Source organism: Rhincodon typus, chromosome 22 (genome assembly GCF_021869965.1).
Source record: "Rhincodon typus isolate 14 chromosome 22, sRhiTyp1.1, whole genome shotgun sequence".
Taxonomy (NCBI): domain Eukaryota; kingdom Metazoa; phylum Chordata; class Chondrichthyes; order Orectolobiformes; family Rhincodontidae; genus Rhincodon; species Rhincodon typus.
The window spans coordinates 36,930,153-36,957,198 of record NC_063353.1 but is presented as its reverse complement, the minus strand read 5'-3'; the positions used below and the strand labels follow the sequence as shown (position 1 = coordinate 36,957,198).

At 39.6% G+C, this 27,046-nt stretch overlaps 2 protein-coding genes across 3 annotated transcripts in view; one reads left to right on the top strand and one right to left on the bottom strand.

The window, feature by feature from the left end:
* The window catches only part of lrguk (leucine-rich repeats and guanylate kinase domain containing), a 121,788-nt gene extending 119,349 nt beyond the window's left edge, over positions 1-2,439 (top strand). The window contains exon 20 of the mRNA XM_048609989.1: positions 1,219-2,439. Within this exon, the coding sequence (XP_048465946.1) occupies positions 1,219-1,433 (215 nt within the window). The 3' untranslated portion in view covers positions 1,434-2,439. The remainder of the gene's footprint in view (positions 1-1,218) is intronic.
* A 443-nt stretch (positions 2,440-2,882) lies between these two features.
* The window catches only part of slc35b4 (solute carrier family 35 member B4), a 24,514-nt gene continuing 350 nt past the window's right edge, over positions 2,883-27,046 (bottom strand). Inside the window, exons 2-10 of one of the 2 annotated variants that reach the window (XM_048610308.1) lie at positions 20,370-20,483; positions 19,786-19,888; positions 18,540-18,589; positions 17,440-17,521; positions 15,010-15,070; positions 10,709-10,818; positions 8,995-9,070; positions 7,090-7,165; positions 2,883-6,344 (exon numbers count right to left, since the gene is read on the bottom strand). In XM_048610308.1, the coding sequence (XP_048466265.1) occupies positions 6,107-6,344; positions 7,090-7,165; positions 8,995-9,070; positions 10,709-10,818; positions 15,010-15,070; positions 17,440-17,521; positions 18,540-18,589; positions 19,786-19,888; positions 20,370-20,483 (910 nt within the window). In that variant the 3' untranslated portion in view covers positions 2,883-6,106. The remainder of the gene's footprint in view (positions 6,345-7,089; positions 7,166-8,994; positions 9,071-10,708; positions 10,819-15,009; positions 15,071-17,439; positions 17,522-18,539; positions 18,590-19,785; positions 19,889-20,369; positions 20,484-27,046) is intronic. The other variant, XM_048610309.1, reaches the window with a different exon arrangement.

Here is a 27,046-nt window from a genome sequence, read left to right as displayed (position 1 = left end):
GGGGGAGTTGAAATGGTTCGCGACTGGGAGGTGCAGTTGTTTATTGCAAACCGAGCATAGGTGTTCTCCAAAGTGGTCCTCAAGCCTCCGCTTGGTTTCCCCGATGTAGAGGAGGCCACAACGGGTACAGCGGATGCAGTATACCACATTAGCAGATGTGCAGGTGAACATCTGCTTGATGTGGAAAGTCTTCTTGGGGCCTGGGATGGAATTTCACAAGCTTCAAAATCTGCCCTCCCCCTACCGCATCCCAAAACCAGCCCAGCTCGTCCCCGCCTCCCTAACCTGTTCTTCCTCCCACCTATCCCCTCGTCCCACCTCAAGCCGCACTCCCATTTCCTACCTACTAACCTCATCACGCCCCCTTGACCTGTCTGTCCTCCCTGGACTGACCTATCTCCTCCCTACCTCCCCACCTACATTCACCTTTATTGGCTCCATCCCCGCCTCTTTGACCTGTTTGTTTCCTCTCCACCTATCTTCTCCTCTATCCATCTTCTATCCGCCTCCCCCTCTCCCTATTTATTTCAGAACCCCCTTCCCCTCCCCCATTTCTGATGAAGGGTCTAGGCCCGAAACGTCAGCCTTACTGCTCCTATGATGCTGCTTGGCCTGCTGTGTTCATCCAGCTCTGCACCTTGCTTTTAAAAGAGCCATCACAGACTTGATTGTCCTATTCTGCTTATTAATGTATGTATCTGTACACAAATGGTTACAGCAGAATACCAACTCTCTAATGTTTTTCCCTTCCTCCGATTGAGAAATCACATAGGCCATACCTCATGCTTTCATATTAGTAATTTGCAGTAAGAGATGGGAAGGGGGTGGTGCCAGAGATGAATTTGATCCAGTGCACAACCATCATGTTCAGTCTATCGTTAATGAAGTGAATATGTTTTTCCTGCTATCTGTCACTTGTGTTTTGTTCTGGAAGGAATGTTCTTTCAATGAGAAAACTACAACATACAAATCAACTATTTCAGTAGCTGCAAAATGATTGCTTATTCCTTTTGAGTCTTTTTTTTAAACAAAAAATGTATTCATCAAAATGAAAGATAGATTCTTCCTTTTCAAAAAAATAGAGATTGGGATGCATGCACTTGGGAAGGGAAGGGATTGTGGAAGAGGGAGATTTGAGAAGTTCACCAAAACATATTGCTTTTTTTTTGAAAAAGACAAGTTATTATTCAATTATTTATTGTGGTTTTTTTCATGTAGGTGATCAGATTTCTTTACTCACTGTAGAGGAAGCAAGGCCAGAACCATGTAAAGAAGAAAATGTTACATCCAAATGTTCTTCAATCCGAAATACCCCATCTCCTTCTCCGCGACTTGGATCTAACATCAAGCCTATTTTGCCTCCAATTCCATCAGGGCGAACAAGAGCTGAGATCCCTGACAGTCCACAGCAAGCTGTCTGTACATTAAAATGAAAATTTAAAAAAAATTTTTAACTCCAGACTTAAAACTGTACCTGTAATACAAATGTTAAAAGTACTATTATTGGTAATTTGCTTTATTACTTATCACTCTCTACTTCTCTGTCTCCAATTACAACATTTATAACTTACATACTGGCCATAACATGGTAAAAACATCCCAAGATACTCCAAAAGAATATTATAAGACATCGAGCCACATTGGGACAGGTAACTAAAAGCTTGATCACAGAAGAAGGATTTAGCGATTGAGGGATGAGAGAGTGAAAGAGAGAGGAAAACATAATGGGACTTTGGGAAGGAAATTCCAAAGCTTAGGCAGCAGTAAGTCAGAAATCACACGTCACCAGGTTATAGTCCAACAGGTTTATTTAAAATCACAAGCTTTCAAAGCACTGCTCCTTCATCAGGATTTCACTGGTCAGTGGTAGAGCAATGAGAAGTGAGATGTCACAAAAGGCAAGATTTGGAAAAGTATGGGGATTTCAGAAGGCTACAGAACTAGAGGAGCTTGATTTCTTTGGTCAGATTCTTGTTATTTTCTGGAATCTAGTTCTTGGTATACAGTGGTTCAAATAAAAGGCTAAACATCACCTTCTCAATGGCAATTTGGAATATGCAACAAATGCCAGCCTTGCCAGAGATACACACATTCCAAAAACAAATTTGAAATTGTTTGTATTTGCTCTTTAAGTAGACATCAGTGCTGTTGACAGACATGAATTATATAACAAATGCAGGGTTACAGGTATAGGGTAGAGGGATGGGTCTGAGTGGGATGCTCTTTGGAGGGTTGATCTTTAATTGTAACTTTGTGTGCATAAAATCACATTGACTGTTGTTTAAGTGCCTTGTTGCCATTTCTTTGAGAGTATCCCAGCAATTCCTGACAAGTCAACTGGCCTGTTTTCTCTCTCTCCTTTCTTGAACTGTTATTTTAGCACCCATAATCCACTAGAGCCAGTTCTGGCTCCCAAGGAATAAACTGGTCTGTTGCTGATTCAATTTAGTGGTTGACAGTATCCTTTGAAATGTAATTTCTTTCTTCCTATTTGGGTTTGGCCTTTTCACATATTCATATATACTGCTAACTATTATGCAATGAAATTCTCATTTCTTTATACACGGCAACTCCACACTTTCAGTGAGAGCGGAAGGCAGTCAGCTTATCACACCAGTCTTTCAGTGCCTTAACCCACCCCAACACAAAGGACTGGTTGGTGTGAATTCCTCGAAAAGGTTTGTGCATATTGAAGTTTCCACCCATTCCTTTGTACAGGATAAATTTGTTGCAACCACAAATTGCCCAGAATAGGTGGAAGATAATTAACAATGCAAGACTAAAGGATGATGAAGGGCTATTGATGAATTCAAGATTGATTTCGATCTGACTGTCAATCAGGAAACTAACTATAATTTGGACAAGCAAACAAAAAAAGGAAATTGAACAATGTGCACTTTATTGAGGTAACATGATGACACAATGCACTATACTACAGATGAAAACAGGTTGAGACACTGAGCTCAAAAGAGCAGGCTGATCAATACATATTACATTGCATTGGATTTCAGACAAACGAAAAAAAAAATCAATCAGGTATCCTTAATAGCAGCCTCATCAAGACGAAGGTTTATCTATAGATATGTCACAGAGGTCCAACTGCTTTGAAGGCAAAACAACTGCTTTTTTTAAAACCAGTTTTAAGTCATCCTTGGTAGCCATTTAACGCCAGAGGCAGACAGTGGATAACTTGATTTGACATCATAAATGAGGAATACCCCCCACTTAGCAGTTTATGAAGGGAGGGTGGCACACAAAATGGATATCCCCAGGCAGACGTTTTGAACCGTATAAATCATTATAACATTGCTGGAAAAGAGAGTCTGGGTGATGGTCTTTGGTTATTGATTTTGCAGATGATTAAACAAAAACAAGTTTCACTGAGATAAGGGAGGACAGGGGCAAAGAAAGTGAGCAATGATTTTTCATTTCAGAAAACTGTCTATTAATAAAGTCACTACCATTGGCATTTCTGATAATACCAGTCCTTTATAGTTGTAAAACAAATAGTTACAATTATACTGCACTTTCATGTAAACACTGGAGAGCTTCACATAATGAATTACCTTTGAAGTGCAGCAAAGATTGTGTAGATATTCATCCCAAGTCTTTGTACTATTGAGAATTGTGTGAAAATTCAGTGATTCACTGAATGTAACAACTTTTATTATCACATATTTTCAACATAAAAAGAATTAGTAGTAAAGGTGTTCCAACAGAACATTATCTATAGGTGGTTCTTTCTTAGATAAATTCATTCAATTTAAGTTTCTGCCTTTTAACTATCTAAATTAATCAACTCTACAGAGTGTTGGTACAGTACACTGTACAAACACTGTACACATTATATATTGTTGACATTTATTCTATACAATTAAATTAACATTTCATATAAATGGTGACTCCACACCTCCAAGAAATCAAAGAGCAGGAGACGGCCATACAGACCACTGCACAGTCCAGTCCCTCAGTGTGTTTGCCTCTTACAATACCCAAACCCTCGGTCCATTAATCCATCACATCACCAGACCTCGAATGCTATCTCACTTCATCACCCAGACCGTGTGTTAAACCACCACACCACGCAAACTGGCTGTTAACCCAAAACACTTCCCAAACCCTCAGTCCATTAACCCAATCTGTTAATCTACTTATACTGTCCAGTTCCCCAGTACTGAATCCAGCCTTGTCAAAGATTAAATGCAATCGAATGCAATAATGCCTATTAGTGGGCATGGAGATCATGAAGGATAATTACCCCACCCTCGATAGTTCCACGCACGCGATGTGCAGCCCAACGTTAAGCACACTTAGTGGCTAGATACTCAACAGAGAAGCCAGATACCCTCGGCTGCAGCAGATGCTAGAATTAACTAGGAGAAACTTCCCAAGCAGGAAAGAAGTGCACCTATGGAGTAGCAAATTAAAGTGAAGGAGATGTGTCACTAGAGGCTTCAGTTCAATAGGGGCAAAGGAAAAGAGGTTATACTTCTGTAGTGGGCCAGGAGGTTCTTCAGACAAGCACAAAATTGCAGATGAATTTTGCTGCAGACGAAACTTCCATGAGGTAAAGTAAAAGACTGATAGGGTAAAAAGTCCATTTGATGGCCTGGCAGGTCTGCGAGACAGCTTGTCATCGCTGTCAAGGAGTGTGGAGAAATCCAGTTGTAAACTGATGCAGGGATTTGCACAAACCTTGCAGCCCATTCAAGGCAACATTTTTGGACACGTGTGATGGTCAATGCATGAACTCATGTAACATAAGCAGAAATCAATCAATGGATGAGTTCTGCAATAGGAACCTGGACAGCAGTTTACTTGTTGGCATCATGTTGGGGAAAACATGCTTAAATAGCCTTGCTGGGTATCATAGCAGTTTGTACTATAGAATCTGTAGATTACTGAAATTCCACTCTGGCGAAGTATGAGTGGTTCTGTGGAGCACAGACCTGCTGTCTGTTTCAGGATGACAGCATTGGTGCTTCTGCCACTGCTGCTGCTGAGCTGGTACAGTCTGGAGATAGGCCCTCAATGCCAGAGCTGCTCAACAGCATCCTGAAAGCCATCTGCAGTCTTCCCTCCACCCATGTATTTCAGCAGCCTACCATCTGTCAGACATCAGTGCAGTTATCACTGAGGTAGCACTGTGTAGGAACACTAGACCAGACAAATGCCCCAAGGGAAAGTACAAAGGTGAGCAATGAGGTATTCGATGTATTATTAGAAATGTTACAAAAAGTTGGCATGGAATGGCTGATTTTTTGGTGTTTTGTTTCAGGATTTAGACCAAGAGAACATGTGATTGTCTGGACAAGTGGGAGGGAAAGAGGAGGAAGCCTGGAGAAACAGGGGCTGGGTTTTTTTTTCCAGGGGAACAGGAATCTGGTGATACACTCAAGGCCAACATGAGCCATGATGTTTCAAACACCTCCTTGCCTTTGAAAGCCTTCTGATTAAAAAAAGAATTTATTTTCCCCAGTGACACAGTATCGCAAAAATATAGTCACAAAAACACCCCCTTACCTGAAACCTGAACAGTGATACCTATAAATAGTACAGGTTTGGGGTTCTTGGTGCAACTGAATGCACATTCAGATGTGTGTTTAACAGATAGTAACAAAACCAAAATGTCAGATCAGGTGGCAGTCTATTTACTCTGCACATTGTCAGTACATGACAGCATCCACACATTACTGTCAGTCAAATCATGATCAGTGCTTTCGGATCCCCTGCCAATATTTTTCTCACTAAGTTTCCATGCTGTGAAACCAACAGTGCTGTGAAGCCAAATTTTACAACCAAAATGTTTAAATAAAAAGTTATAGCACCAAACTTGAAAAAAAAAACTAATCACTATGGTACTTTTTAAGCATTATTTTAAGTGCCTTCACATGGTTCTGTCATTTTTTTTTTTACAAAAACAGTACCTTCAAATCCAATAGAAAGAACTGACATGGCCAGATCAAAAATTCACTAAGGGAATGAGACAAATCATACATTTACAAAAATAGCATTTTCACAGGAAAGTTCGGAATTAAAATTTATTCTTGATAGTCACTTATTTTTCTCCGAATGCCTGAACCCGGTTATACTGTGCTGAAGTGAATTATTGCAATTTTCTCTTGCTGTGGAACAACAACTTGAATGTGTTCCAAACTTCGGCATAAGTGAGAGTCCCGATAAAAACTACCACCGTCCCAATCCAGTGCCAGAAGGTGAAGGGGTTTTTAAAGTAGACAATAGAGAAAATGAGACTGATGAACTTGCGAAGTGTGACAACAAGTGTGACTGTCAGGGATGTGCACTCTGTTGTGAGAATAAAAACACCACGGATGCAAATGTATCTGAGAAGGCAAGAAGTTAAGGACAAAATATGAAATTGTTACTTTGTCACAAAACTAGATTGTTCCACCACACACTTGTAAACTGTTCTTCATTGGGAAAACCTATTTCTTGAATTTCATTTTGCAATTAGACTAAATGAATGAAAAGCAAATCACATTCAACGGAGTCATGCGACACAACTACATTTCTGCTAGATATTAGGCTTGTACAATTCAGGAAGCCATTGCATCTTAGTGCCACTCCTCCAGCTGTCTCTGTGTTCCTAATCCACTACTGTTTGTTAGATGCAAGAGGTTATTAAGGGTTAGCTGTCTTTGATTAGGATTAAGTACATGAGGAGCTACAAATATTGATTGGACTTTCATCAAATGAGCAGACTTATTTCATATAGTGATGTCTGTAATAAATACGTCGAACAATTTATCTTATGTCAGATTAGTTCCTACAATTTACCCATGATGAATACCGGGTGGGCAATTTAACACAGAGGGCGTAAGAGCAAAGGGTATGAGTTGATATGACTTTGGCATTACGTTGGTCTAGAGTAATATGTTATGTATTATGGATAATATAAATATGATGGGAGAACTAGCAGCAAGATAATCTACTATTCACTCCAACTAAAGGCAGGCAGAAATTTGGAAGATATTGCTCCAACCTCAAATCTTAGGGATAGAGATACCTCCCTTTTATTGAAGACAGTAGAGAGATATCAGCATGGATTCTCAATGATGAAAAGGATACTGAGTTAGAACATTGAGCACCAGGTAAAACCACATGATTGGTACAGTGATTCCTAGGAGTGAAATCTCCATCAGTTCTGTGAGGAAAAAGATAACACAAACAAAAAGCATCATACACTACATCAGGTTTTTAATAGTACATGTCATACAAGGTGACAATGTAAAAAATACACGTAGAATTACGCGCAACTTTACAGATAGAACAGATTATTCAACTCAACAGATCTATGCCAGCATTTTTAAGAACCAATCTCTCCCCAATCTATTTCATCTCACCCTGCCAATGTATCCTTCTATTTCTTTCTTCCTCAACCATTGATGTAGCTTCAATTTAAACACATTAATGTTACCCTCTCAATTACCCCTTGTAGGAGCGTGTTCCTCATTTGCACCACATTCTGGGTAAAAAAAAAATTCTCCTGCGTTCCTTATTTAACTCTTTTCATAAGAATTGTGTATACCATAAATACTGGTATATGAATTGACCTGGTAGACAAGGTGACACTATTTTTCTGGTCCAAACGTTCATATTTTGGCATATGTTTGATATTTAAGTTGAACTGCTTTTCAGCTATAACAAGCTATATTCACATTAGCAGTTAGCTTCAATTTTACATCCCACAAATCCATCTTTTACTTACTGGTACCTTATAATTGGGCATTAGGGTTCAAGTAGTCAATACCGGTGGAGTTGATGGCATGTCCAGCCTTTATAGTTGGAAGCAGCTGACATTTAAAAACGGGATCACCTAGAGCTATGCTGGCAGTTCATTTTATACTCAGTTGTACAGGTTGAACCTCATTCTTGGGCAGATTTTGAAGGAAGATTTCAAAGGTCAATTTATATGCAAACATCTACGGTATGTGGCCTCTAGGTCTGGATGCTGCACACAAGTGGAGACATTTTCTCTATGTCTAATATGTCAAGTCCCTTCATAATTTTAATTCCCTTCTGTCAGCGCTTCGAAGAAAAAAAGTAATCCAGCCCTTTCTAAGTACAAAAAGCAATACTGTCTTTTCTAAACAAAACTGATCCAGCCCAGTCTCCCCTGATAGTTGTCCTTTCTCAGTTCCAGCATGACCTTTATTCATCTTTGCGAATCTTTTCCAATGCTTTCATATCTTTTTGTGTAAATCAGATTTATGTAAAATCTCTTAATAGTGTATGATCTAAATTAAACTCTTGATTCAATTGCAGTCTGTAGCACATTACTATGGTTCCATAATTATGTTATTTTCAAACCAACTCAGTTGCTTAATTTACACTCTGTCTGCAACTCACTCCCAGGTATCAGTTGTGCTACCCCCTTTCAACATTCCTGTAACTCAAATGCCCTAAATTGCCTGCAATGCCTTCCCCATAGATGTGGCTTGGATTGGGAGTAGAGGTCCGACTTTCATATATCTCAGCACCTGGGGAAACCCTTTAACCCTTATTCCAATCAAAGTAGCCTTTTCCATTGGTTCAATAAGGGCTTGACTTCATACACATCATTTACAATCCAACAGTAGTATGTTTTCTAAGTTAAATTTAAGTGTTAAAACATTTGGGGTGGTACGGTGACTCAGTGGTTAGAACTGCTGCCTCACAGCACCAGGGACCCAGGTTCAATTCCAGTCTCGGGTTATATCTGTGTGGAGTTTGCACATTCTCCCCATGTCTGTGTGGGATTCCTCCCACAGTCCAACAATGTGTGGTTTAGGCGGATTGGCCATGCTAAAATTACCCATACTGTCCAGGGATGCGTAGGTTAAATGGATTAGCTACAGGAAATGCATGGTTATGGAAATGGGTCTGGGCGGGATGTTCTTCTGAGGGTAAGGGTGAACTTGATGGGCTGAATGGCCTGCTTCTACACTGAAGGGATTTTATGATTCTACATTTTCTTTTTAAAATGCCACTTACCAGACTGGTTGAAGAGAACTCCATGATTGTAAATGTCAGAGGTAAATAAGAGGAAAGCTGGTAATGGCAAGAAATGCTGAACAGAGAAAAAGGCAACAATGAGCACCTCAATCAGCTGAAGAATATCTAGACACAGTCTGAGAGAAAAGTTGGCTTTATTCGAGTGTGTGTGTTTGCCCTGCATTTTCTTGTAAACCAATGTTTTCTTGGCCGTTGCAAGATGTACTGGACAGTGAAAATGAAATGCCTTAAAGTGCTCAGAAACAGACAACCACAATGAAGCTGTTGCACAGGCATCAAGAAACTCCAGATTTCACAATTTACTTCACAGCCAATTAAGTCACTTTTGAAGTGTAGTTACTGCAGTACATAGGTGCGGCAGCCAATTTGCACACATCAAGATTCCACTAACAGCGATGAGACAAAGATCAGATATTCTGTTCTGGTGTTGGTTGAGGGTTATGGGTTGACCAAAACATCAGGAGAACCCCAGTTAATTTTCTTCATAATAGTACCATGCAGTCTTTTATGTTCACTTGATAGGTAAATGCAGCCTCTGTTGAATGTCTCATCTAAATGCAGACACATCAGTTAGTGCAGCACTTACTCGACTGAAGTATCAGTATGACTTATGTGCTCAAGCTTCTGGAATATGATTGAAACCTGCAACTTCTGACTCAGAGGTAAGCTCAACAGGTTCTAGAGCAACCGCATAAAGAAAACGTGTATGAAAAGATCATGTAGCAGAAATAAAATTTCAGACAGTCCCGAAATTTCACATTGTATAAAGCTCCAAGATAGCTTCTTCACTTGAAGTAAAGGGATCTTCACCATTTTAAGAATGAAGAATACATTAGGTAGTTAGCCTGTCTCTCTTTTTCATTCTACTATTCCTCCTGTCCACCATGACCACCCACACCTAAGAATCAGATCTAAGTTGCACAGATGTAAGAGTGGACCAACCTCTGCCTAGCACCAGTGATCATGATCTATCTGTCCTATAAGGGTTGCAGTAAGCTACAGTTAACTCTAACAGAGACCTTCAGCCAAACCGAGAGGACTGCTCCATGGATGGCCTCACACACACTGGAAATTGATTGGTGCTCTTCAGGCATTAGCTCTGATATGGTTGGAATGACCCAGATTTCGGGAGTTGATAGCAACGTAATTCACTCAAAATTTGCTGTGCCATCCGAGATTTGTCATATTCTTGTATAGTGGGAAATGAAAGTTGAAAAACCTGCTCCTATGAGAGACATGAAGGCTCTGAAAACGCCTTCTAGTAACGGAAACAGCATTCAGTTTGACTTGTGCAGCAGTAGATAACACAATGATACTGTCTCACCCAAATCTTATAGGCTGTGACCGTCTACTCCGTATCCATCATTTAGGTTTGAATTATTGGTCTTTTTTCCTGGATCTTGTGTTAATATTGAATTTGAATAATTTGATAACCAAGGACTATCAAACATTCACTGTTTCCATTACTATGGCAACTTATATTTTATTTATTAGAATAATTCTAATTTAAAAATGAATCTTGTTATCATAAAAAGCTAACATCGGCCACATTTACAGCCTACAATTCCAATAATTCTTAACTTGTCCTGAATAATAAAGAACTCGAAATATATTGCTGCACAGGACAGGGAACATCACCTCAATATTTGCTAAGTCAGAAGCAAGTTATCATTAGTAAGAAATCATTACTCACATTATAAAACAATGCCTCGGTAGAGTGTTTACCATATTGCTTATATAATGTTTCTTGAAAAAGTCCCATTCTAGCTGACATGAAGAGTGCAAAAGTCAGCATAAAAATACCTGGAGAATAATAATAGAAAAAAAATCATAAATGTTCTCGTGGTTTAAAGAGACGTTTAATATGCCCACAAGAGACATACTGCAGACAGATGACAAAGGTAACAGTGGATAAGCACTTTTAACATACTTGAATGGAGACGGTCATTAAGAATTTTTTTTGAAATCCCAAATCCTTGGACAATTCTTGATCTAGTGAATATCTATGGGAAAATGCTGTCTCAAATTACAGGCTACAATGGGCTGTTCAAGCTTCTGCCTTCATTAGATGCATGAGCTTTTGTTCTATTTCAACTCAGACCAACATCATTTTCTCCCCTCATCTCCTTACGCCACTGTGGAAAGGTTGGCTTCCTTGGCAGTGGCTACTTTCAGGACCTTGCCAAATGGTCATTCTATTTTCAGGAAAATCAATCCAGGAACATTATCACTTGTTAGGAGGCTCATAATTGGACAAAAGACAAGTTGCATTTATACAGCACCTCTGACATAGCAAAATGTCCTATAATATGTTACAGGATGGTTATCAAACAAATTTTGACAGCAAGCTATACAAGATGATGTTCTGTCAGATGGCCAATGACTTGATTCCGCAGGTAGGTTTTAAGAATTGTCTTAAATAAGGAAATAGGTAGGAATCACAGAATCCTTACAGTGTGGAAGCAGGCCATTTGACCCATCGAGTCCACACCAACCTTCCGAAGAGCATCCCACCCAGACCCAGACCCGTACCCTATCCCTGTGCATTTCCCATGGCTAACCCACCTAGCCTTCACATCCCTGGACACTGTGGGCAATTTAGCGTGACGGGACCATCTAACCTGCACATCTTTGGACTGTGGGAGAGAACTGGAACACCTGCAGGAAACCCATGCAGACACGGGGAGAATGTGCAAACTCTATATAGATGGCCACCCAAGGCAGAAACCCAGGTCCTTGGTGCTGTAAGGCAGCAGTGCTAACCACTGAGCCACCGAGCCATCCAAAGAAACAGAATTCCAGAGTTATGGCCTTGGTAGCTGAAGACACGATGTTACCAATGGTCGACTGATTAAAATTCTAAATCAGGGAATTTGCAACAGGTCAGAATTGAGTGTGTGTGGACGTCGAGGGTTGTACATTACAGCGATAGGAAGGATTGAGATCATAGAAATATCTGTAAGCAAGAATAAGAATTTTAAAATTGAGGCATTGTATAATCAGAGCCACAGGGTGATGGGTGAATGACACCTAATGCACGTAAAGTCATTGGCTGCTGAATTTTGAATGAGCTTAAATGTTATAGTTCTTGCTACAGTCTCAGTCTTGTGTTCCTAATATGCACACTTCCCAGAGGAATACCAATTAAAAAAGAATAACGCTAACTGGTGGTCAGACACTGTGGGGCAAATCAATGTGCCCCATTACTGCAGTCAACAGCAATCAGCACAATTCAGTACATATCTCAAAGCTATGACCTACCTGATCTACCAGATTCAATGCATTTCTACCATGAACAATCAGGGGACCCATCATGTTAAAATGTCATGAGGGTGGCTGGTATCAGAAATGAAAATGGCAGTTGTACTGGGTACATCTCTGACACTAGGGTGCCTTACTGGGACAGAGTACAGGCTGAGGAACCTTTACATTATTTAATCAGTAACTTGGTCTTACTGGGTGAAAAAATACACATTCTCCAGGATTCAGACTAAAATCTTCAAAAAAATTCAAAAGATCCGGTTGACATATTTTTCAGCAGAACTGCTGTAAAGCAACACATTTTTACAGAAAGGAATCTTAAAGTTAAAACTATGAATGTCCCTGCGTTCCAATCCAGGCAGTTTAAGTCCTTTTGATGGTCCCAATTGTGAAACCAATTCTTAGTGTGCTTTTAGGGAGATTTAATCCACTATGGAAGATCCATTCAAACTATTATGCAAAAAATAAATTCTCAACTGTCAGCTCAACAGTGGTAACAGATGTGAATGAATTTACTTACTATCTATAGACTATGCTGTTACAAATGAGTCTTGACATTTCCATCTTGGTCTTCCTCTCCTTGCTCCATGTACCTCAGTGAGGCAGGCCATTATTCTTCTTCCCATTCTCGAGATGTATCCAAACAATTACAGTTTTCTTTCTTGAGGTTTCCATTCAAGAATCTATTTCTTTTACAAGCCATGCTCTCATTTTCTCATTCTTCATTCTTTACATGTGGATACTCAAGAGTATTCCCTCAACCCACTCACGTGTATTCTTGCGATCTTTCACTCATCAACCTTTCACAGGTTCATATAAAAATGAGATAACCATTGCTTGAAAAACTCTTTGCTCTTATCAAAATATCTTCAGCCCTCAATATCTTGCTTATTCTTCCAAACACTGAAGCGGTTCTCTGCTTCTTTTGATGCTGTTTCTTGATCTAATACTAACCCTCCTAAAATATACAAACGTTCCCACTTGTTTAAGTCCATCAGTTCCAACTGCAATACGTACATCTGCTTTTACTACTGTAAAACACATCCATCACGTGATTTGAACAGATTTTTTACTTATACATTGGTGGCTTTTCAAAGCACTGTACCATCTTTGAAAAGTTCTCATTCTGAACTTTCCTACTGTGTCCCCTACCATCTGCTCAGTTCCTTCTCAATCTGCAATCTTCCCTTTTAAAATAAATTACTCTCTTATACCATTAGTCTCTCCAACATATGGTACAACCATTCACCTCATATCTCCCGTGGATTGCTTGTCATCCGCTGAGAGACTTGTGCCCTTTATGTCTCCTCTAGTACTGTTCTGTCATGAAGAAAATCAGGGCTATGGAGCGACATCTACTCCAGCCCATCTGTTATATTTTCAGAGTCTGGGGTCTAAAGCTGAAGTCAGATCGGTAGCAATAATCACTGTCCTTGCATGATACCACTTCCAGTCTATTCCAGTGTCTTTGGCAGAAATGAAGATGCACGCAGTTAAGTTTCTTGTTCAAAGCATAATTTGACTTGGCACAAGAAGGGAAAACAGCAAGAAAGAAATGAAGAAAATAAATCCAACGTCAGAATGTTTGAGTTTGAATATGACTTCAGCAGCTTAAGCCCCAAACTCCAAACCTCCTCACTGCTGTCTTCATCTTTAAGGCATTCCTTACAGCCTCCCACTTTGACCGATGCTGCCAGTGTCTGTCCTCATATCTCCTTCAGTGCCTTGGGACCAAGTTTATATCTCACAGATGCACCACAAGAGCATTAGCCATATTTTAATATGTTAGATGCTACATAAATAAATTGTTGATTCTATCAACAACAACGAGAAATAAAAAATAGGAAGAAATGTAATAAAACTAACAACAAATGAAGTCAAGTTAATCAAAATCAGTAGAACTCAATTCGACTGAGTGCAAAATAAGTGATTTGGAAGGCAGCTGATCAGTTAAGGATTGAACAGTTTACAGTGGACAGACAGTCTTCTTACTCTTTGATAATGGAGCAAAATAAAAGCCAGAACTTTTGCTAATTCTTCCTAAGAAGGTTAAGTCTCGTGTCAGGTTTTATCTTAGCATCTAGAAGACCAGCAGATACAAAATGGCTAGATTATAGTTTTGGTCAGAATTACTAGAACCACTATGTGGTCCAGAGTAACAGCAGTTCTCTGGCCCATGCCCAAAGAGCTTTTTGTTTTGTGTGTTGGAAGTGATGTAACGTTGGCAGCTGATTGGACCAATTAAACTTTTCTGGAGTGCTCCATGTCCAGCATTCACATCTGAGCATGTTCTATTCAGGTTGGGAAGGTTTAACTGCACTTATTTAACTGAGGATTTAACTGATCAACAGTCGAAACAACGGCCGATTTTACCCCTTTTCTAATCCTGTGGTCCCAAATAAACAACACTATGAGGAGATAAATCCATGTCTTGTAGCTGCACAGAAGTACTCAAATCTAAAGTACATTTCTTCAAACCTAAAGTACATTTCTTGTTAACTCAAATCTCAAGTAAAGTTAGAGAATGTCCGGCATTTCGTTCATAGCACAGAGAATGGCCATGAGACCTAATGAATCCATGTTGGTGTCATACTCCACATGAGCTTCCTCCCACCTTATTGCATCCAACCCTCTTGGAAATGTCTACATTCCTTTCTTCCTCACACATTTAGGTAGATTTCCCTTAATCTATGCGGAATTAAAACAGACATCCACCAAAATGTATTGCCTTACCTATCAGCCACCGTATAAATACATAGTAACCCTCATCAGCAGATGCACTTGTACGCGAAGACTGGAACACAAAAGAGAATTAATAATGATAAGGCAGGTGAAAAGTGTTACGCAAAATAGAGTCTGAATCTTAATGGGAAGAAGTAGCTCAGCTAACTATCACCAAATTTTCTCAGTGGCCTCGTGGTTCAGTGGACTGTCAATGTTATCATTTTACATGGGAAGAATAGCACTTGATTCAAGTGTCAGCGGATTATTGCCGTTCATGGGGCTGCATCCCAGGAATTATACCATGTGGTTCCCAGCCACACAAACCGAAAGGAGTATACAGTCCATTTATTTGGCAGAGTTCATTAGGACGCTCTGATTGGTCTCAAGCCTGTGGCTGATGGAGGGTCAGGTTGTGGCAGCTGAAGGTTATCCAGTAATATTCTGGGATCATTTGCCTCTCTGCTATCCAATGACTTTAACTGAATCATGCTTAAAAAGGTTCAGAACACAAAAAGGTCAAAAGATGGAGTAAACTGGTGCTTATGGACCAGTCACCCACAACACTCTCTGCCCAATTCTAGAAAGGAAAAACTGATAAGGACTTTTTTTTTGGGGGGTGGAGGGGAGATAGTTGAGAACTCATTCTGCAATTGCTGGCTACTCTGTTGGTTGCACATCAATACACAAATTCTGTAGGAGAATCTGGGGTGCAAGGAATAGACTAGAACATAGGAGAGGGAAGGTAGACAGCTTAGATTAATTAATCAGTAGTAAATTTATGAAACAAACTGTCCAGGTAAGGTGCAAAGAGCACCAGCAAGTTCAAAAGTGTATGTAATAAATATTTATCAGATAAATGATTGATGGATGGGTATAAACTGTAAAACTTCAGGGGTAACACGGTGGATGATGGCAATCTATCCTGATACTTTATGTTTTTAAAGTTTCTACCTTCAGGGCAGGTCTGTTAGTTCCAGATAAGCTCTTACTGTTCAAGCATTCAGTAATTGAGAGATGCACACAGAGTTGACAAGTAGCTGTAAAAGTAAACTATTTAGTTTTTACTTTAAATCTGGACAAATGCTCCTTGAATTTCAAGCATATACACAGACATTCCCAAAGTTAATGGAATGACTGATCCTTATAAAGGAAAAGAAGTAGAGTGCATAGGAAAGGAAGATGAATTGGGTAGTTACCTGAGGAACAGGTGTGTGAGGCTTAATAAGGCCACAAAAAAGTATGATTCTGTTGAGTGAGGGCTGAGGGTCACAGTGTGTAATAGTTATTGATACATCAGGTAGAACAGAGAATGACTTCTTGCAAATGTTCAAAATGCAGGGCAATAAATGTGTGCAATTTCAAACGCAGAACACAAAAATCTTAAACACATCACATTTACCTCCTCTAAAATCCTATTGTTGACAGGACACATGCCTCCTCATTAAGGGTGTGTAAAGAATGCATCTACATGACTAGGACCGTAGGTATTATTTCATGTGATTATTGTCTAACCAGCACTTGGTAGTAAATTACACAGTTATGTCAAATCACTCAAAGCATCAATTTTTCTATGTTATAGAATCTTACAGTATTAAAGGAGACCATTCAGCCCATCATGCTTGTTACGATCCTTTGAAATAGCTACCCAATTAGATCCTCTCTACTTTTTCTCATCACCTTTCGTTTTTTTTTCTTTTTCATGCGGTTGGTAGTGCTCCTGTGAAAAACTGTTAGATTTTTTATAACCACGTCATAGGTGCTTTATAAATATAGCCAATTTTTATTGTTAATACTCAACTCTCTTTCAAAAGTCACTTATTGAATATGCTCCCACTATCCTTTCAGGCAGCAAATTCCAGATAGACAGCAGAACAGCCACTCCAGCCTGCATTGGCAAAATCCGCAACATAGAGTCCAATCGTGGATATGATTCCACAATTGGACAATATTTGTTGGATAATCCTGAGTATGTAAACAATTATGCCAACAATTGATTTAGGGTTGTCAACTGGACTTGCAGTGTACGGGAAGTTACATGTATTAATACAAAGAGCTCCGCTATTTACAGACAGAAAGAATAAGTATACACACTGTGCTTTTTTCAACTTAACAAAATAGATGCCTGTCTTGCTTTGGTTCATTTCTTAGGACAATGCCTTGACCAATCAGAGTCAACCTGCCTGGTTTAAAATTTATGCAAAGCCTGATAGTTAACTGTCATTCATCTTTAACTGGTGTATTCTCCATGACAACATCCAAAGTCCACTTGCCAACAAATCAGCATCTTCCTCTTATATGGTAAAAATCTTGAGTTTTCCTTAAATTAGTATTCATGTGAATTGTATCAATGAGTGCAAGATGAAAAGCTTTATCAAACTTTGTAATTTTTGGTAATACTCATGTTATGCAAAAACTTTGATAGATAGACCTTTGTCTTACCACTTGTTTTGCAGACATGAATGTACAGATAAAAATTCCCAAAGAAACCAGAGCTACCGAAATGTACTTTGCAACTGTGTATCTGTGGAGGGAAAAACATAAAATCTTGTTTCATATTTAACATAGGAGTAGGTCATTCAGTCCCTCAAGCCTGTTCTGTCATTCAATGAGATCATGGCTGATCTGTGACCTAGCTTCATATACTTGCCTTTGGCTCATATTCTTTAATATCTTCATTTAACAAAAAAAAACTCTCAGATTTAAAACTAATTGGATCAAGTTGCAGTGTTAAAATTACTTAAAATGACACTGGCTGCAGAATGGGTTTCTGTTTTTCACAGACTGCACCTGGATTTGGATCTACCAGCTCCCCTGGGTTAGGCATTTTCACTGTTCCGGTCACTACGAATCTCAAGTGAAAGATGCCTAGTCAACTTGCCAGCTCTATGGAAGTTAATTATTCAGGAAAGGGACATTTCTGCAAGAACAACATTCATTACCCATTTCCGTGTGGCACTTGGGAAGCTGAGGAATCCTCTTTGCATGCATCTAACTGTTGGATCCAAGTGAATGGCTTTTATGCCACTTCAAAGGGCAATTAAGAGTGACTGTATTGGCGTGAGACTGGAGTCACATATAGAGGAGATGGCTAAGAACTGCAGGTTTCCTTCCCTGGAGAACACTAATATCCCAACGTCCATCTACTGCTAAAATATTTGCTGTTTATGGTTCCCTACAGAGTACAATTTGGTATCAGGAGGCCCCATAGCAAAAAGCAATGGTACTTCAAAATTACGTCACTTATTGTGGAATACAAAACTGTGAGGAACCCCACAGTCCTGAAAGTTGCTATTTTAATGTCAGCCTTTCTTCTCTTCCTGCTTTTCTTTAACTGAGCATTGTACTGACAGTCTCTTTTTCATCTTATTTCCATTTCACTGCAACAGCTCCAAAGGCTTTCAAATTTTAGTTATTATCAAGGGCCTGGTCTGCCACAAATCTATTCCAATCAAATTCACCTGCTTTGACCCACAGCCTTGTGGTCAATGCCAACCTGATCAAAATACAGATCAACAACGGACATAGCATAAATGACTCACCTTTTCTTTAAAATGATAATTCCCAATACCATGCTGGCTATCAGAGAGCCCTGCAAACAAAAATATGACATTATGCAAACTCAGTAAACACAATTCCTCTTTCAGTTCTAGGTGCATGCACTAAATAAATGCCATTGACTAAAGAGATTAAGGACTGATGGTACAGGCCATTTGGCCCTTCAATCCATTTCTTGCACAGGCCATTTATAGACATTAGAGTCTTCCTTATCTTCTTCATTTGCACACGAATGGTCCTATTCTCCAATTACACACCTTTTTGTTTTAGCATCTTTGCACACACTTTCTTCTATTTGGGAAATAGTGGGAAGTGTTGGAAGAATCAGCAGGCTAATTATCAGCTTGTAGTTTAGGAACCATATCCCAAGCATTCAGTGGTGTCTGTCAAACTAACATTTGTAGGGAGGAGTTGCTTCTTTCAGAGAATCCTAGAATTCCTAGAGTGTGGAAGCAGGCCATTGAGCCCATCAAGTCCACAACGCCCCTCCGAACAGCATTCCACCGAGACCCAACCCCCTACTCTAACCCTATAACCCTGCATTCCCGTGGCTAATCCACCTAGCCTGCACATCCTGGACACTGGGCAATTTAGCATGGCCTATCCACCTAACCTGCACATCTTTGAACTTTGGGAGGAAACCAAAGCACCCGGGGGAAACCTACTCAGATACTGGGATAATGTGCAAACTCCACACAGTCGCCCAAGGGTAGAATCGAACCCAGGTCCCTGGCGCTGTGACGCAGTAATGCTAACCACTGAGTCACCGTGCTGTGCCGCAGTTTTGGTGGAGAGTAAGTAAAAATACCCGAGTGAGAACACAACTGAAAAGTACAAGCGGCAATCAGTGAGCGGATGGAAACATTTTTGGTCAGTCCCAGTGAAATCACAGGGACATCATTTGGGGAATTAAGTTGCTCAGAGTTGCGCAATATTCCTGAACTGTAAAACACAGCTCTTGAATATTAAGCTCAATTGGATATCATACTGAAAGTGTACAAACCTTCAGTATAAAATGTCACCTAGTATTCAGATGAAGACCATCTTGATGCTAAGGTATAAGGATCAACAGGAGGAATGAGCTTCATGGGCCAAATCATCTCTTTCATTTGTTACCTGCACTTTGGTAAATTATACATGTACTGTCCTGGAACACATGGCTTTTACACTGTAATAAGTTTTAGCTTCTGCATAAATGAAACAGAAATTCAGTGGGTGCATCTCACTTACTGATCTGAAGATCATGTGCAAAGGCATTGGAATGTTGAAGTTGAGGGCATAATTATTGACCACACTTACGATGAAAAACATGGTGACCATGATGAAATAGTTCCTGCACAAATAAAAAAAGTGAGAGAGGTTGAAGCTTAACCTGCAGGGTTGTCTCATAAAAGATTATAGAGGGAAACTACATCCACAAACATTCAAATGGAATTAAAAGAGAAAAATTTAAAAAAATTCTGAATAGAAACAACAAAAGCAAAAGACTAGAGGTTGTCAGCTTCTCTGCACAATTTGTAGGAGGCAACATTCCCCAACAATCCAGGTCAAGCAAACTTTAACATGGGCAACATGCTGTTGATGGTTTTGACATGATATAAACTTTGAGTTTACACTGCTGAAGCCACAACTGTCAGTGGTGAGATCAATTAAAACTGGTGTTGCATAAGAGGTCAGAATTAGAGGAACACCAAGACTTCTGAGACAATTTGAAACCATGAGGAACATTCTGGGACAGATTCTGCTAAACTGGAGATGATTCAGTTTTACACAGAAAGGTGCTCCATTCCTTAAACAGTAGAATTTCTCCTTACCTTAATGGGATTGCTCGAGGCTTTGTGAAAAAGTGAGCTTGAAAGATTAAACCTTCCAATGCTATGAACAGGAACTGTCCAAACGTCACAAGGTTTCCACATCCAGGAAAATCCCTGAAGTAAGAATTTTTTTTAAACAAATAATGAGTTTAATGCTGTTAATGATTTAATGACTAATTCCACTGGTCCAATTACTAATGTCAAAGCCTTATCCAGAATTTAAAAAACCACATAAATCAAGCCAACAAACTATAAAACAACTATATAACCCTAACCCTGTTACAGGATTCAAGTCAAATTGAATGATCCCCAAAAAAATGTCTAGGCTAGGCCAAATAAGAGCCCTGGCTTGTGGTTCACCACAATAGATGGTTAACTTTCCATGTATCATGTTATATAAACCTACCATGCACATTACACAACCTGATTTTTCTGCACCAAAATCCATGTTTAGGCCTACACTTATTGACTACCCTATTTATTAAGAAATACTATACTTGCATTCTGAGTTGGTTTCAATGCTACACTTTAGAAATGCAAGTCGTATACACCTTTAAATCAGGGCATAGAATCCAGCAGACTACACGGATTATGTTGCCAAGAATATGCACTGGAATTTAAGATGCAAAGAGCAGGCTGAATGTGACAAATGACCAACAGAAATGATTCTCTAGCAAAAGGAACAAAGTGTAGCACTGGTTTCAAGGTAAAAGTTGTAACATTTGTTAATTCATTAAATAACAGTCCCACATAAAGGGAATTTGCTGTTAGTGAAAAACTGGTCTGAGAATGAAAAGAAGGGGATGAGTCTCTTCTAAAGAGACTAAATGAGCTACAAGAGCAGTTAATAGCCATAGGCCTGATCTTAATAGTGTTCTGACAAAGAGTCACTGGACTCAAAACGTTAACTTTGTTTCTTTCTTGACAAATGTTGCCAGACCTATGAGTTTCTCCAGCACTTTCTGTTTGTGTTTCAGATCTCCAGCATTCACAGTTCTGTGCTATAGCTTATTGCTTTATTCTGCCTCAGGATTGGTCATTCTCACCTTCTGACACTATCATTGAAATGAGAGCAAATGTCATTCAGCCATCATGCCCATGGTAGTCAACTAGAATTTCCTAATCCAATTCCATTTCTACAACCTTTACCCATAATCCTTTACATTCTTGCTTTCAAATGTTTTCTTCAAAACTCCTTGTGCTAATATGGTCCATTCTCTGAATGACTTCTCCTAATTTCTCCTCACATTGTTTCTAGAATAATCGTATGCCTGAGGCCTTGGAACTGATCGTTCAATGGATACAATTTTTATCTTTTAATTCTGTTCAAACATCTTATAGTTCTAAAAATCTTAATCATTAGATCTTGGGTAGCGTGATCAAGTGATCCAAAATCTAGGGTCTATGCTTCAGTCTCTGAGGAAGGGATGGATTCAAGTTGCACTGCCACCAGATCTACGCTGTGTCTTTTGGGCAGTTCAATTAATGCCTTTGGTTGAACAACTGGTAACTCAATTTTAAGGATGATTTCCCTTCATGGGAGAATCTAGAATACAGGAGATACCATTTAAAAACAAGAAGTCTTCCATTCATCACATGACAGTGATAAGAAAGAATTTCTTTTCCAACCAGGTTTTAGTCTTTGGAACTCTCTTCCCAGGACAACAGTGGAGCTGTAACTGTAAATATATTCAAGACCAAATTAAACAGACTTTCAATCAACAACAGAATTGAGGGTTGTGTGTACATGTCAAAAAGTGAAGTTAAGACCACAATTAGATGAGCCTTATTGAATGGCAAAGCAGGCTTAATAGCAACTATCTTAAGCCTGCTTCTAAAGTTTATGATTTTACTTTTGAATTGATTTATTACTGCAACGTGTACCAAGGTACAGTGAAAAGTGTTGCTTTACGTGCTTTACAGGTAGATCGTACTATACAAGTGCATCAGGGTAACAGAGCAGAGTGCAGGATACAATGTTACAACTGCTGAGAAGGTGCAGAGAGAGATTAACATTAACATTAAAGAGGTCTATTCAAAAGTTGAATAACAACAGGGAAAAAGCTGTTCTTAAATCTGTTCATATGCAAATGCAAACTTTTATATCTTCTGCCCAACGGAAGAGAGTGGGAGAGATATAATCGGGGTGGGAAGTATTTTGGTTATGTTGGTTGCTTTCTCGAGAAGTATAGATGAAGTCAATAGATGGCAGGCTGGTTTGTGAGATGCACTGGGCTGCATTCACAACTCTCCATAGTTTCTTTCCGTCTTGGGAACAGCAGTTGACATATCATGCTGTGATTCATCCAGATTGGATGCTTTCTATGGTGCGTCTGTAAAAATTTGTAAGAGTCTTTATGGACATGCCAAATTTCCTTAGTCTCCTGATGACATAAAGGCATTGCTGTGCTTTCTTGACCATTGTATCAATATGGGTGGACCAGGACAGATTACTGGTGATTGTCACTCCCAGGAACTTGCTGTTCTCGATCACTTCCACCTCAGCACTATTGATGCAGATAGGAGTGTGCCCTCCACTCTGCTTCCTGAAGTCAATGATTAGCTCCTTTGTTATGCTGATGTTGATGAAGAGATTGTTGTCTTTACACCAGGCTGTTAAGCACTCAATCTCTTTCCATATACTCTGTCTCATCATTGTTTGAGATGCGACCTACGATGGTGGTATCATCAGCAAACTTGTAAATGGAATTGGTGTGGAATTTGGCCACACAGTCATGTGAGTATAAGGAGTATAGTAGGGGGTTTGAGTATGCAGCCTTGCAGGGCACTGTTGTTGAGGATTGTCATGGATGAGGTGTTGTCGCCTATCCTTCCTGACTGTGGTCTGTTGGTTTGGAAGTAGAGAATCCAGTTACAGAGGGGGAGCAAAGACCTAGATGCCGGAGTTTGTTTGGAATTGTGGTGTTAAAGTGGAGCTGTAGGCAATAGGTAGGAACCTAACATGATGATCTTATCTCTTCCTATTTCAGTGAAAGAAAGACTAACCTTGAGCCTATATTCAGAAAGTATCATTACTGTAAATCTTTATTGTGCATGTTCAGTTCCAATATCCTTCTAAAAGTGGACAGCAAGGAAATCTGTAGACCAACCAACGCCTTTTAACATTACTTCTTTGCTTTTATATTTTTACTGTGAGAAACCTTATGTTGCATCTGTCTTTTAATGGCACTCTCCCAACATTCCCAATTTTCTAGAGCTTTGTTTTTGTATCTGTAAACTGCTCTCTTCTGCAACCGTTTTACCACTGGGCCAATTCATTTGTCCTAAAATATACTGTTGAACTGCACCTTTACCCATTTGCCTATTTGCCTATTGTATTAAACAGTTCATGCGTAGGGTTCTTGTGGCAGTGGTAATATCCCTACCCCTAGACCAGGAGGACTGATTTCAAGTTCCACCTGCTCCAATGGTGTGATATAACATCTCGAGCACGTTGATTAGAAAATTGCAATCATATTACATTTTCCCTTCCAACTCAATTTTGATTTAGCATCCTTCCCCTCTTCCTCACTGTTGATGGTTTGCATCGCCTATAATGGGCTTTGCATGGAAATTTATAACTGGTTACACGGTGGTTGTTAATAGCTAAAAACAAAAAAAAAGTCAGTGACTTGGTGATGGGGAGAAAAATTCAGTCGTGTGTAAGAGCACATCTGGATAGAAAAGAAAAAAACTCAGTTCATGTCCTTTATAAGAGAAAGCAAGAACTGCAGATGCTGGAGTCAGTGATAACAAAGTGTGGACCTGGAGGAACACAGCAAGCCAGGCTGCTTCAGAGGAGCGGGAAAGTTGACGTTTCGGGTCGGGACCCTTCTTCATGTTCTTTGCCTTTTGAGGCACAGTAGTGGTGTTTCTACTTCCAGGTCAGGTTTCAAGACCAACATGGGGCCCAACTGGAAATTGGATGTTGATGTGGTGTGGGAGGACTGCGTCATGACACTCACAATGGGCAGGATACTGGGGGAAGCATTGGTTGCCAACTTGGCCAAATTAATAAAGGTATTACATTGAATTTCAGCACAGAAACTGACCATTTGACCCAAACAGTCTACACTGAAGCCTACATTTCACAAAAACGTCCTCTTGCTCAATTAAGAAATAAAAAAGTCAATATTGCTTTGGAGAAAAACACAGAACATAGAACAGTGCAGCACAGTACAGGCCCTTTTACCCACAATGTTGTGCCGAACGTTTACCCTAATCCTAAGGTCTATCTAACTTCCACCCCTACCTTACACTATCATCCATATGCCTATCTTACAGCTGCTTAAATGCCCCTAACGAGGCCGACTCCACTACCCTCTCCGACAGTGCATTCCACGCCCTGACCACTCTGAGTAAAGAAGCTACCTCTGACGTCTCCCCTATATCTAGCTCCACTCACTTTAAAACTATGCCCCCTTGAAATAGCTACCTCCACCCTAGGAAAAAGTCACTGGCAGTCTACTCTATCCATACATCTGATCAATTTGTACACCTCTATCAAGTCACCTCTCATCCTTCGTCGGTCTAAAGAGAAAAGCACTTGCTCTCTCAACCTTTCCTCGTAAGACCTTCCCTCCATTCCAGGCAACATCCTGGTAAATCTCCTCTGCACCTTTTCCAACGCTTCCACATCTTTCCTATAATATTCATAAACTGAAATGAAGGAAATTAAGGACTAAAATATGGGGAGAAGTGAAGGAATGGATTCTGGTCAATCTTCACAGAGAGAAGAAAAACCTGTTCCAAAGGTATGTCATAATATGTCTGAACAGGTTGATTAAAACAAAACAGTTCATGTCCCATGTAGTTTCATTTCTTGGGCCCCAACATCAGCATTATATCAGACTTTCACTGAATTGGCAAACTTTGATGTTGTCCCCTCTTTTGCCCATAATCAAATCATGCCATATGAAAAATAAACAAAGTCTCAGCACAAAATCTCTGTGGCTTACTACTTCCCAAATTTATCCAATAAGGAAAAAATGCCCTTTAAAGGTACTCTAAGCCACCTGTTCTTGAGCTATTGCCCTCTGAGGCTACTTTCACTTTTATTCAAACAGGAAGTGTTGGAAATACACAGCATGTCATGCAGTATCTGTGGAAAGAGCTGATCTAACACTTTAAGCTCATGACATCATCAGAACCAGCAAGACTTGAGGTGTAATAGATTTCAAACAAGTACAGTGGCAGGGAAGAAACTGCATAAGATTAGAAGGTAGGAGTGATGAAGTGTCTAAAGAGATGATAGTGCAAGGAACAAAGGAGTATTCTTGGACAAATAAAGAAACAAAAGACAGCCCTAAAGGAGCTGGAAATGACAGCAGAATCTCTGCCATCTGAAAAAATGGAAGCATTGAATCTAAAATTGTTGAATTCATTGTTGAATTTGAAGGCTGTAATGGGGCTGAATCAAAAAAGCAAGAGATGTTCCCACAGCATTCTTGAATTTCATTCAAACATTGTAGAATGCCAAGGTCAGAGAGACCAGAGTGGGAATGGGATGAGAATTAAATTCCCTCTTAACATGCTGTGCCTCAAATTTGATGATCTCGTGTGCCATCTCACTAGATGTTTTGTGAAAATGTTCACCCATAGATCCAATGCTCTTTATCATCCTGGCATTTCCTCCAAGTATTCCATTAAATTGACATACATGAGAACATAATGTGTGCTTTTCAAAATGTGATTACTGATCATCTACTTAATGTGGTCTAAAGTGCTGACTTTAGGTGAATTCTCCCCAGTAGATGAAGACCCTTGCTGAGAGCACACCTTTCTAAAGTTAGTCATTTGTCTAACACAGGCATGGCTTCAGTTTTCCAGTTTATCCTTTTCCCCTTTACTTATATAGCATTTGAGTATTGCTAAGAAGAGAGACTTGCTGTGGGGATGGGGCAGGGAAGTGCCGGGAAGGTGGTAGCTGCAGGAGGAATGAGAGGAGGAGGTTGCAGGAGGGTGGGGTGAACAGGAGAGGTGGAGTGGAAAAGTAGGCTGTGGCAGGGGCGAATGAGGAGAAGTCAACTTCAGAAAGGGTGGAGGAAGAAGCAATTTGCAAGTAAGATGGTACAAGCAGGCTGTAAAGGAAAGAAGTTTTGTGTAGCAACTTTTATGCAGCACTTTATGAATAGCTTTTGGAAGTCAAAATACACTACATCCTCAGAAAACGCTAACAAATTCATCAAAAATTTTCACTTTCATAAAAATATGCTGACTCTGCATGATCATAATATGATTCGCACAATGTCCAAAGAGGGATGGCTGTTTGAGTTAGTTCATAACAATGCCAACAGCTCATGTGTGCATTGCACTAAATTCAGACCTAAGCTCTCATCCTCGAACTGAATGTGAAATTCCCACATGTTATGATCACACTTGACTAGAAGATCCTTTATTATGAGATCAATTAATACTGTCACACTATAGGTTACCAGATCTAAAGATTACTTTCCACTTGTTGGGTCTATAATAAATTGTTCTGAGACTGAACCCAAAATATTCTATAAACTGATTTTCAATGCTACCTTTATCAACTTGATGTGTGAAAATACATCTTCCAGTGATTTCCTATTACCATTTTTAATTTCAGAGTTCCAGCATTCATTACATTTTACCAAAGTCTGCGGAAAGGTGACAGCCAGATCCCTGGTGCTCACCTGTAAGTAAATGAAGGT